General features: G+C 40.1%; 1 protein-coding gene across 1 annotated transcript in view; it reads right to left on the bottom strand.

The window, feature by feature from the left end:
- Positions 1 to 12,409, bottom strand: part of RGS7 (regulator of G protein signaling 7) — a 514,737-nt gene that overhangs the window by 502,113 nt on the left and 215 nt on the right. Inside the window, exon 2 of the mRNA XM_058533555.1 lies at positions 11,423 to 11,549. Within this exon, the coding sequence (XP_058389538.1) occupies positions 11,423 to 11,500 (78 nt within the window). The 5' untranslated portion in view covers positions 11,501 to 11,549. The remainder of the gene's footprint in view (positions 1 to 11,422; positions 11,550 to 12,409) is intronic.

Raw genomic sequence — 12,409 nt, 5'->3', positions numbered from 1 at the left:
CCATTTTACAGATGAGGAAACTGAGACTCAAAGAGGCAAAGTGATTTGTTTCAAGTTCACAAGTACTAGGTCAATTTTAACCCAGGAGTCTGACTGCAAAGCCTTAAGCTTAACCAGTACATTTCTCTAATTACAAGAGTATCTCTTTCCCCTTTCTTGCTAGCTAAGGATGGCCTCATCCATCCTGAGTTATCAGAAGCGGGGATGCCTGTGTGAGAGCCTATGGAAGGAGACATTTGGTTTTCTAAGGGATAAGATCAACAGCTTTGCCTCATCTGTCTCAGCAAAGCCCTGAGGATTTTCAACATTAGCCTAGCTCAATGTTGTTCATTTATTGAGCATTTACTAAGTGTCAGAGACAGTAAGACCTTGGGCACCATGCTAGGCACTCAGAACTGTAGATCGAAGATACAAGTCAACATAATTATAGAAACCAGATGACCCAAAAATAAATAAATTTTCATATCACTCAAGTCTTCCCTTTTCATGGCATTAATCGTTCTATGATAAGTTGCCTGACATCCATCTTCACCACTGTAAATAATTTCAGTGAGTGCTCGGATCCTGTCTGTCTTGTCTACAACTCTGTTCCCAGTGCCTACTACAGGGATCGATCGTAGCCAAGGCTCAATGTATATACAGTGAGCAGAACTGAATTCTGAATGTCCTGACCATTGACTAATTTAACTGGAAGCACCACAGGGAAGAGGCAAGAGTAGGGTCTTTAGACCAAGCATTCATTGCTTTGTTCACTCATTCATTTGTGCCTTTATGCAATCACTATTCAGGGACACCTATTATTTGCCATTTTCCTAGGTGCTGGGTACACAGCAGTGAAAGATAGGTGTCTCTGCCATCATGGAGCTCACCAGCTCTGCCACTAATCCTTGAGTGATCTTGGGCAGTCACTCAGTCTGCAAGTCGTGAGTTTCAGCTTTCTTATTAAGATAATATGATACTAATAACCAACATGCAACATTATTTTAAGGAAAACAGGTAACATACATAAAGGACATGACACAAGATAAGCACTTATTAAATGGCAACTATTCTCATTAACAATAAACCAAAAGTCAAAACACAAAATACTAAGTATAAAACTTAGAGCAAGTGACAAATGGCATTAATTTCCAGAGGAAATGCAAGTAGGAAAGTTCAGCAAGAAAAATTTTAGTAATAATGTGTTCTCTCTATGTGGTACTTAATTTTCTTCAAAATGCTTTGGCATACATCATCTTAAATATTAAGGGTGAAAAATTTCCATGCATTTCGGTATTAGAGAAAAACGTTCTAATGAACCAGTTTGCCTGATTCAAAAGCTTTGCATGGCCAAAGAAGGACGTGTAGATTTATATTGTTCCTCACATCTTCCAGCAATGACCAAACAGGGAAAATCATGTCACTTGGGATTCTGAATGACCTACAGTCATGGGGACACTCAGCAAGCAGAGGAAGACTTGTCAGGAAGCCCTTTGCAAAGTTTGTTCTTGGAGGAAGTCCCGATAATTTCCACAATTCCCTAAAAGAGTCCATAGCATTATTTGCCAATGGCTCTGAGTCAGACATTTTCACTCATATTTCATTTGATCTTCTCAATAACTCTGTAAAGTAGTCTCTGTTAATTTTATGAGGAAAATGAAACTGAGAGAAGTTAAGACACTTGCCCAAGCTCACATAGCTAGTCAGGGGTGGAGGAGGAATCCACACTAGCCTTCTGACTTGGAGACTCCATCACTGACTGCATCTCCATCACTATGACTTCCCCATGAGATTTCTGCCTTCCTTTCAACATTCTGAGACATTAGAGAGAAGTGAGCTAAAAAAAATTGGATTCCCTTGAACAGACACTTCTCCAAGGAAGATATACAGATGGCCAATAGGCACATGAAAAGATGCTCAACATCACTAATCATCAGGGAAATGCAAATCAAAACAACACTAAGATACCACCTCACGCCTGTTAGAATGGCTATAATCACCAAGACAAAAAACAACAAATGTTGGAGAGGATGTGGAGAAACAGGAACCCTCATACACAGCTGGTGGGAATGCAAACTGGTGCAGCCTCTATGGAAAACGGTATGGAGATTCCTCAAAGAATTAAAAATAGAGATGCCCTATGATCCAGCCATCCCCCTACTGGGAGTCTATCCAACGCACCTGAAATCAACAATCCAAAGAGGCTTATGCACCCCTATGTTCATTGCAGCATTATTCACCATAGCCAAGAAGTGGAAGCAACCTAAGTGTCCCTCGACTGACGATTGGATTAAGAAAATGTGGTATATATATATATATATATACAATGGAATACTACTCAGCCATAAAAAACGACAAAATTGTCCCATTTGCAACAACATGGATGGGCCTGGGGCGTATTATGTTAAGTGAAATAAGCCAGAAAGAGAAAGACAAACACTGTATGATCTCACTCATATGTGGAATATAAACCAACACATGGACAGAGAAAACTGGACTGTGGTTACCAGGGGCAGTGAGGGTGGGGGAAGGGGGGTGGGGGTGGGCACAAGGGGTGAAGGGAGTCATATATATGGTGATGGACAAACAAAAATGTACAACCCAAAATTTCACAATGTTAGAAACCATTAAAACATCAATAAAAAAAAAATTGGATTCCTTTATATCCCAGCTTTAATTCTCAACAAGGATTCCAATCACTTTAAAACACTTTTACTCAGAAGCTTCTGGGTTTTCTTAGGCTTGTAGGAATTGGAATGGCTATGATGCATCTCTGGGATGGCACAAAATAGAGATTTGTTGAAATACTTTCAACATCAGCAAATCATCTGAGGCCTTGCAAGTGCCCTTCCTGGTGTATTCACAGTACATTCAGGCTTTAATCTTCCTGAAAGACAACCTCTGTCTTCTGGCCTTAGGAGGGCTACCCTCATCAGACTACTGATAGTTTCCACAGAATTAAAAACAAAAAGAACATAAACTGAGTAGACAGTTGACGTTATTTATCACAATATCTACCATTTCCTCATCAGGTCATGTTCTTCCTTCAAAATCTTACTCTGTTTTATTCTCTCAAAAAATCATTTGTGATATGGTGCAACTTTGTTGATCTGTTGTCCTACTTTGTTGCGAGCACTGTGTCAAGTGTCAAGCTAAGTATAGCACATTCTTTCATCTCTTTTATCTCTTTCCAAAGGTCTTTGTTCCATAATCACTGTGCTGTCAAATATAATAGCCACTAGCCACAGGGGACTATTTAGATTTAAATTAATTAAAATCAAATATAATTTAAAATTCAAGTCCTTGGTAACAGTAGCCACATTTCAAGTGTTCAGTTGCTCCTTGTGGCTAGTGGCTACCATATTGGAGAGTACACCAATAGAATATTTCCATTCTGAAAGTTCTTTTGGACAGTGCTGTCACAGCGCATCAAATTCTAGATTTTCATCAGCCTAGAACTTCCAGCCAGGATAAAATCAAGAACAGAATTACTATCATAGTAGGTCAGACTAAGTTCCCAATCACCATTCCTGGGGCTCCAAAAGCTAAACTATAGTTGAAGGGAAAACGGAATCTAGTAATCTATACTGGGTGAGTAGACATCCTAGGATAATCAATGGATACCACGGAGTAACCAGGATGCCGATTCCTTACTGACACTAAACTACAAACACAAAGACTTATTGCATTTATTGTAAAACAGAGAGATGCCAGAGAAAGACAAATAAAGACCTGAATTCAAGCTGTGTGACCATAGACAAATTGTGTTATTTCTCTGATCCCAAGTTTCATAGATATTGTTTCATAATCTGCAAAATGAAAAAGTAGATAAATTCTGACTTCCTTTTTACCTCTGAAATTCTTGGATTCAAAGGCTTTATTTAGTTTACATAATATCCAAGGAACTGTGCAGACTTCAAAGATATATAAGATAATACTTCAAAGAGCTTATTAAAAAGAAGAAGTTAGCTAGCTATATAGGACTAAATAATGCAAGATATAAAGATGATATTACTAAAGCATCCTGCCGACTCTGCCTTCTTAACTCCCAGGAAGATATGACTGAAGGTGGTGAAAATGTTCACCTTTTTTCCCTTTATCAAAAACATAGCAATCTATTGGACTCCATGGCACATACGAGGTGTTTAATAATTTTCATTAAATAAATAGTAATAGGAAAATAGTAACAATAATTATTATAGCATTTATTGAAGATCTAATATATATTAGGTTCTATAAAGACACTTTCCCTAGGCTACCTCATTTTATCATCAAACAGCTCTGTGAAGGAAACATTTTTATTTTTCATCATTTTATAGATAAGGAAACTGAAGTGAAAGGGGTCAAGTCACTAACCCACAACCACACAGCTAAACAGTGGCAGGGCCAAGATTTAAAACCAAGACTGCCCAACTGCAGGGCACATGCCTCTTCCACTTCAGCACGTTGACTCACTTACTAATCACCAGAAAGGACTTAAAATAAGAAGGCTCCAAGACTTACTCTTAAGAACCCAGCTAATGTCACACAGCTGCCATTTTCCTATATATTTTTCCAGAAGACAGAACAACAACTTATCTCTGTCCATGGGCCCCTCAGCCAAAATATTTCCCAGCCTAGAATAGGTGGCAATTTTAATGGAACTGGAATCAAGGGCATGATTATCTATTAGAGTTCCAATGTCTTGAGACCTGTGTTAATTGAATTAGACACAAGACAAAGGGAATTAAAAAGAGGGCAAGTTAAATTTTTATATTACCTTAAGCAAATGGCAGAGAGAAGCGGGCATTTTTTTCCTAAGGAACTGGATACTCACTTTATCATTTACAATTATTTCATAATTAGATTGATATTTTGTAAGATAGAAGTCTCTGTAACCCTGACATTCAAATGTCCCCTTTCCACTGCTATGAAAGGGAAAGCAAAGGCCATGTACTTGCGTGCTCGTTTTCCACGATTCTGTTTTCAAGGAGACTTAACATTTTTTAAGTCACTAAACAGTCCAAATCCAAAATATTTCCATTTTCTCTGCAGTGATCACATTCCATCACCCACACCACCTAAAAATATCCTACTTTCCATCACCCAGGAGAACCCAAAGGCTATCACAAGGCATTAAATCCCTAGATAGCTTCTCTTTTCCACATCTGCACTTTCCTCTGATCCATTAGATTCGAGGAGCTTGGAGGTGGGAAATGAAGGAAATAGAAGTCAGGCCACCAATCCTTATCTTAATCCTACAAATAGTACTGACAAGCAACAAGTGATGAGGAAAAAGCTCAACCATGGAAGGCTTTCCTACTCTGAACTCAAGTTAATTATTATCCAAAACTCATCATTAAATTATTACTCGTAAAATGTCTCTGTCTACTTCTCAGTGGAAATACCATAGATGATGGTCCTATCCTATCTCAGGACACATGTCAGAATTTGTGTCACTGCAAACAGGTCTGCATTTGATTCAGACAGATTAAATTCATATTTATAGTAGACAACACCCCTTAGTCCAGATAGTACTTTCAAGTAATCTAATTTATAGAAGACACTCTATTTTGGAATTTTCCAGAAATGGTACATTTCTCCTGATACCTGCCTCTCATCTGAGCCTCTAATTTAGAAATCTGGGGGCTGAAAGGCTCTGCCTTTTGTGGTTATCTATTTGCAAACATTCTTTCCTTTTCTCTTGGGCCCTTCTTTTGTTATCACCTCATTCTCCACTCTACTAACAGATAGTAGCACCCTAAACCCAGAGAGATCAAGATAACTAAGGTTCAAAAGGGTCAAAGGTTATTTTTTATAATGAAGTTTGAGGAGGGGGGAATATTGGCACCCTCAAGCTTGACTCGATTGGACAATCCTGAAGAGACAAATGCACTGAGTTAAGGTCAGCTCACTCACCACTAAGAGACTAGTAACACCTGTGGCTTGGTTTCTGCCAAAGAAGAAACAAGTCACTCCCCTTTCTTGCAGGCTTATGAACCCTCATAGGACAGACTGACTTCAAAAATGGCTTTAAAAGGCAACACTGAGGTCAAGCCAATCAGATAGGTGACTTTCTACTGGGATGACAGCTCCCATGGTGCCTTCATGAAAGAAAGGCCAGTAGTCCATCTTGCTCTTCAAGAACAGAGCAGTTTTATCCTTAAAGACTAACTTTTTTGCCACCACCGCATATATAGTAACATATTGGACTCCACGGCACAAACGTACCAAGTTTAAAGGCACCTACCCGAGTGTCCATACGTGACAGATACTCAAACAAGGCTGGCATCTGCTCTCTTCTACAGAAGACGTCATTTTCTCTTCTACAACTAAAATGAGCAGCATCTTAGGGAAAATTATATCTTTACCCTTAGGTCTGTTTTGAAAAGAAAAAATAAAAAGAAAGAAACAAAGGGAAGGAGAGTGACTAGATGGAAGATGAAGAGAGAATGGGTGAGGGGAAGGGGGCGAGGAGGCATGGTGAACTTCACAGGTTTGCTATTTCCAAAAACATGTTCATTCCACCAAGATAGAAAATGAGGAAAACATTTTCATTTTCTTTTCTGACAGCTGGAGCATAAACAGTTGCTGCAAAAATATCAAGGGGCTGGCCTGGTGGCTTAGCGGTTAAGTGCGTGTGCTCCGCTACTGGCGGCCTGGGTTCGGATCCGGGCGCGCACCAATGCACTGCTTCTCCGGCCATGCTGAGGCTGTGTCCCACATGCAGCAGCTAGAAGGATGTGCAACTATGACATACAACTATGTACTGGGGTTTTGGGGGAAAAAAAAAGGAGGAGGATTGGCAATAGATGTTAGCTCAGAGCCAGTCTTCCTCAGCCAAATGAGGAGGATTAGCAAGGATGTTAGGTCAGGGCTGATCTTCCTCACAAAAAATAAAAGTAAAAAAAATAAATAAATAAAAGCACCTACCCGAATGTCCATACATGACAGATACTCAAACAAGGCTGGCATCTGCTCTCTTCTACAGAAGACGTCATTTTCTCTTCTACAACTAAAACGAGCAGCATCCTAGGGAAAATTATATCTTTACCCTTAGGTCTGTTTTGAAAAGAAAAAATAAAAAGAAAGAAACAAATGGAAGGAGAGTGACTAGATGGAAGATGAAGAGAGAATGGGTGAGGGGAAGGGGGCAGGGAGGCATGGTGAACTTCACAGGTTTGCTATTTCCAAAAACATGTTCATTCCACCAAGATAGAAAATGAGGAAAACATTTTCATTTTCTTTTCTGACAGCTGGAGCATAAACAGTTGCTGCAAAAATATCAAGGGGCTGGCCCCGTGGCTTAGCAGTTAAGTGTGCCGGCTCCGCTACTGGCGGCCCGGGTTCGGATCTGGGTGCACACCGACGCACCGCTTGTCCGGCCATGCTGAGGCGGCGTCCCACACACAGCAACTAGAAGGATGTGCAACTATGACATACAACTATCTACTGGGGTTTTGGGGAAAAAAAAAAAAGGAAAAAAAGAGGGAAAAAAAAAAAGGAGGAGGATTGTCAATAGATGTTAGCTCAGGGTCAGTCTTCCTCAGCAAAAAGAGGAGGATTGGCATGGATGTTAGCTCAGGGCTGATCTTCCTCATACACACACAAAAAAATATCAGGAATTATTGGTCATTTTGAGCATTCTTGCTAGTGAGAAGCCAGCATTCCAGCCAATTTGAAATATTGGCCCCAAGGTGCCCCAGATATTTTGTTTTTCAAATGCAGAAATGTCAGCTACTGGACAAAAAGTGATGTATGCTGTCCAGTGGGCAGTGTGCTGGCCAGACACCAAATTTGGAATGTGTCTCCCTGTACCCTGGGTTCTAGCTCAGCCATCCTTTACAGCCAGTGCTGCCCACAGGAATGAGGGTTCTGCTCAAAGCAGACCAAGAACTGGAGTAATGCTTGAGCCCCATCAACCAGAAACAAAACCGAGTTCTAGGTTGTCACTTCTACAAATGTTTCAAGAAGCTAGTCCAAATCCAAGGCAAATTGGAGCCAGGTGGGCCTCTTCTCAAGGAAGTTGAATACTTCTAATTCCATTCTAGTTATGGCCTGTCTGAAGGGAGCCTAGAAGGCCCCAGGAATAAAAGTGGTCAAACCTCACATTTTATGAGCTTTGAAATAAGATGTTCTCAAATACAGAAAATGACATTATCACCCTAACTTAATCACTTGCTTATGAAAAAAGTGGCATTATAAATCAAAAATTTGGTAAGGCAAATATTTTGTTCATACCTCTGACATCAAATTAAACCTATAGAGATTCTTCATATTAAGCCAAGAAGCTACTGGCAAACACCCAAGCCTGACGTGCAAGTACCAACCCTGATGATGAGGCAGTGTTACTACGCCTGTAGCCTTCACTATGGGGGCACTCACTCTGCCTGGAGGATCATAGTTTCACTCATTGTACATTTTTCCATAATATCACTATGGAATTCTCATGGAAAAAAGAACCCTGAAATTTTCCCATTATTTGGAAGAACTCCTATAATTCACATGAGGACAATCATTATGGAGAGAGACATCTGACGAACACAAGAAATTCACACATCCCAGCTCTCTTCTGTGTATTCCACTTTGGTAACCACTCACTGCTTCCTATCCCTCACAGGAAAGTTCCTAGGTATCATTCACAGCCTACCAAGAGACAACGGACCCAGCACATCCATACTTCAGTGTGTGTAAGTCATCAGATTCCCACAGTAAAAGAGAGGCAACTTGGTGGGGGAGGGGAGATGGTGACAACACCATCAACATTTCTAGTTCAGAACCCGCTCTCAAGAACGATGTTTCAACAGTGAAGGAGAAGTGGAAAATTGGCAAGAATCGATAAAACAGCAATTTCTCTATCCATTCTCTCTGCCATTATTGAGCAAGGCACTGTAGGACTGAAGTTCTTTTCTAAACCTTTGATTGACTTCATGATTCCTAAGCATTTGTAGCATCGTGCTTATTCTTTTATGCAGGGGAAGCAGTTGAAATATCCTAATATGTACATCTATTTGACCTATACTCCTTTCCAACTACTTTGCTGTTCTGCACATTAAAATTTGGCCTCTACTGGGACGATATGAAATGTAAAGCCCATATAAGATACAAGGAACAGAAGTAAAATAGTCACATGAAATCCATGATGTTACACTGTCTGTCTGCACGGACATGGACCATTTGACTTGGTAACTAGCAAATGATAACCAAGGACACTGTGCTTCTTTATATAAATTATCTGGTATTTATTTATACCTTATTAATTATACCACAAACAAAAGCAAAAATATATATGTTTAGAAAATAAAAAGATAGACAGGCAATCCACAGTTAAGCATTATGAGTAAAATTTACTGAACTGAGTTATTTTTTCCAATAGCAACTTATCAGGGAAATCTTTTCCAGAAATAAAGTGTCATTAACCCTAAACAAAGAGCTAATAAAAGGAGAGCAGAATAAGTGGCACTAGCAGTTTCAGCTTAAGCAACAAAATAATAATGCTTAGAAGAGTGAGGCATTTTATTCTCTTCTTGAAGTCATCATAATCTGTTAATTTACAAGTAGCACTAATAGTAATTTGATGCTATACAATAAGTTACAGAGCAAATTCAAAATTAGCAGTATGAAGCTCAGGTACACTAAATTATCCAGTAACTATTTCTAAAACTCCTCGCCTTATTTTTCATTTATTCTCATAATAATTGACTAAACGAGACTCACGGATTGATGTTATATTAAGTTGATTTCTAATCAAGATAATTGTTAGGTGTTCAATCAGTTCAGCCCTTAACATCTTTTAGGGAAACAGAGAATACAGTGTTTTACCTAACAAAAATAGCTAACTACCGTAATTTTACATCCAAAAGTACAACTCTCCACATTGCATACACCATAAGATAGAATTTACAATTCTCACATCTTGCATATTACGATATTCAGAGTCATATCAAATAATAAAAAATATTATACCTTATTTAAAAACACATACTGCCCCCAAAATAGTTATTCTCAAAACCAACTCTATATAGAATGGGCAAATATCCAGTTATTTCAATCAATGTAGGAATACAATAGTAATAATTTAGGTTAAAGTGGATTATTTTCCTCATTCACCCAGTTGGGATGCTTTAAGACTAAAATAGGCAACTACTCTTCAATTTTTCCTTCCTATCATACTGTGTTGTCCCAGACAGTAAAACTGCATTCACAGGTATATGATATAGTACTGTCTGTAAGGCTACAGAAAAAAACAGCTGGCATTGAGTCAGGAGATCCATGCATCTTCACATTAAAGCAATAACCATATTCCCTCATAGACATATTCATCACTTTTTAATGATCCTGGGCCACAGAGAAGGAAAGTTTTTATTTAGTACAGGTCAAGGTAGCACATAGCTTTTCATCTTTATTCATAACTGGTTCTGGTCCTCTAGCTGAACGAACAAATGCAAACTCATCCTGGACTCTTCACTGAACTCACGCTAATCAAAACCTTTAACAATTTTCCTGGGTTCAAGGTATGATTTCCTTTTTACTATTGCTAGTGAGAACTAGAGAAATCTTGCTCAATATGCACTACAGATAATAACCCAAAGAAAAATAATCCTAGCATAAAATGCAGTAGAAACTATTGGTACAGAAGTTAAATAAAGAATACTGCTTCCTTAAATGTGGTAAGATCATTGATTATAACCAGAGCGTAGTCACCTAAGTTACCACTCTGCAGCACACATAACATTCAAATGCATCTTTATTATGAGGGTTCAATGTCTAGAAGTTTGTTGCTGACAGCGTTATCATACAATGCACAAAGCTGTCAGATTGGTTTGTAGCAAAAAAAAAAAAAATCCTCTGGAATATAAACATTTATTTAATGAGCATATGGCACTAGAACATAAATACCCAAGAGCAAAATCATAAAAATAACACAAAGTAAAAAATAACTTAGGCTTAGACAAAAACAAAAACTAGAATTGTTTAGTTGGGAGTAAAAGCATTAAACCACCCATACATTCACAGACACATCCACTCTTGCTACAGAACTACGAAGCGGTTTATTTTCATTTCTAAAATGGTATATAGTTATATAATCATTATAACCTAAATGCTTAGGGGGAATATAAGAAAACGCTTCTGAAAATTATTATAGATGCTATAAAATTATGTGTGTCACAAACAAAATATGTGGGCTGCCCAAACTTGCTGTTACTGCTGCCTGAAGATTAATCTACGTAAAATCAGCAGAGAAAGTGTGAGGACAGAGTATGATCAGCCTCACTGACTACGTGGTGTCTCTATACATACACCCCACTTGAGAACGTTAGGTGGTCTTCAAGTACAGTGTGCGGTCACCAGTGATTCGGGAAATCCACAAGGCCACAGAGTTGATATATACTCTGATCTGGGGGAAAAAACATCAAGGCAGCCAAAAGTTGCCCTTTTTCCAAGAAAGTGAAGAAATTCTTACCTTTCTGTACACCAGCATGTTCGGTGATTCATCTGCCACGCCGTTGCTGGTCTGCCCATAATTATTCCCCTGGGCCATGTCACCCCCCACTCCGTCCGCTCCTAGATGCAGGAATGATCAGTCTACCCTGCAAAGGGTTAGAGACTTCAGTGAACTCCTAAGGGTCGTGCTGAAGGGGTTGACTCTCTGGATTTCTCTTCATCATCCACACACCCACCCAGTATGGAGCACACTTACAGGCTGGGGCTGGCTGGAGGAAGTGGCACTGGAATCGATTTTTTTACAAAACAGCTGAATTGACACTTACTGTACCCCCAGGGAATTGTAAGAAATGACAATATTTAGTTAAAATGGTCATTTGGCTATGGTTTTAACCGACTTGATTTTCTGGACACTCATTTTTAAAAGAGTTTGATGCTCACCGAAAAACCGCACGGTTGTCATTTCCACACCACAGAGTTCTCTCTCCAATACCTGCATCTCTACTTGATGGTGTGCTCCCAGAAGGGCAGAAAGACAGCTCCCCGTGGCGGCACACTTTCCCCCAGGTATCCGTCTAGCTGCCCCCCATGCAGGCGCATCAGAGAGGCCCACTCCGGTGCCTCCTCCAGCACGTGTGTCTCTTCTCTAGCCTCGGGGTCTCCCACACACAGCCAGGGTAGCTTCGCCTACTTTCACCTGCCTGCGCTGCCAGCCACTGGCTCCTCTCCTCTCACCCCACTCCGCTTCGGAAGTCAGGATGTCATCCTGCCCAGGCTTTGCAAGGAGGCACCAGAACAGGTCCCGGCCACGAGAACGGGTGCCAGGTCAACCCTCGGGCAACTAGCTGGGTCACCACGGGTAGCAGCCTAACTGCAGAAGCCTCGGAGCAAGCAGCCAAAGAGGAGAAAACAAGCAAGCCCCAGCTCCCCTGGCTTGGCTCTCACGGCAGCAGCAAATGGCAGGCGAGCTGCGCCCGGGGCCGGGCAGCACTTTCAGCACCGTGGA

This window comes from Diceros bicornis, chromosome 38 (genome assembly GCF_020826845.1).
Source record: "Diceros bicornis minor isolate mBicDic1 chromosome 38, mDicBic1.mat.cur, whole genome shotgun sequence".
In the NCBI taxonomy this organism is placed as follows: Eukaryota; Metazoa; Chordata; class Mammalia; order Perissodactyla; family Rhinocerotidae; genus Diceros; species Diceros bicornis.
This window is presented reverse-complemented; position numbering and strand designations above follow the sequence as displayed.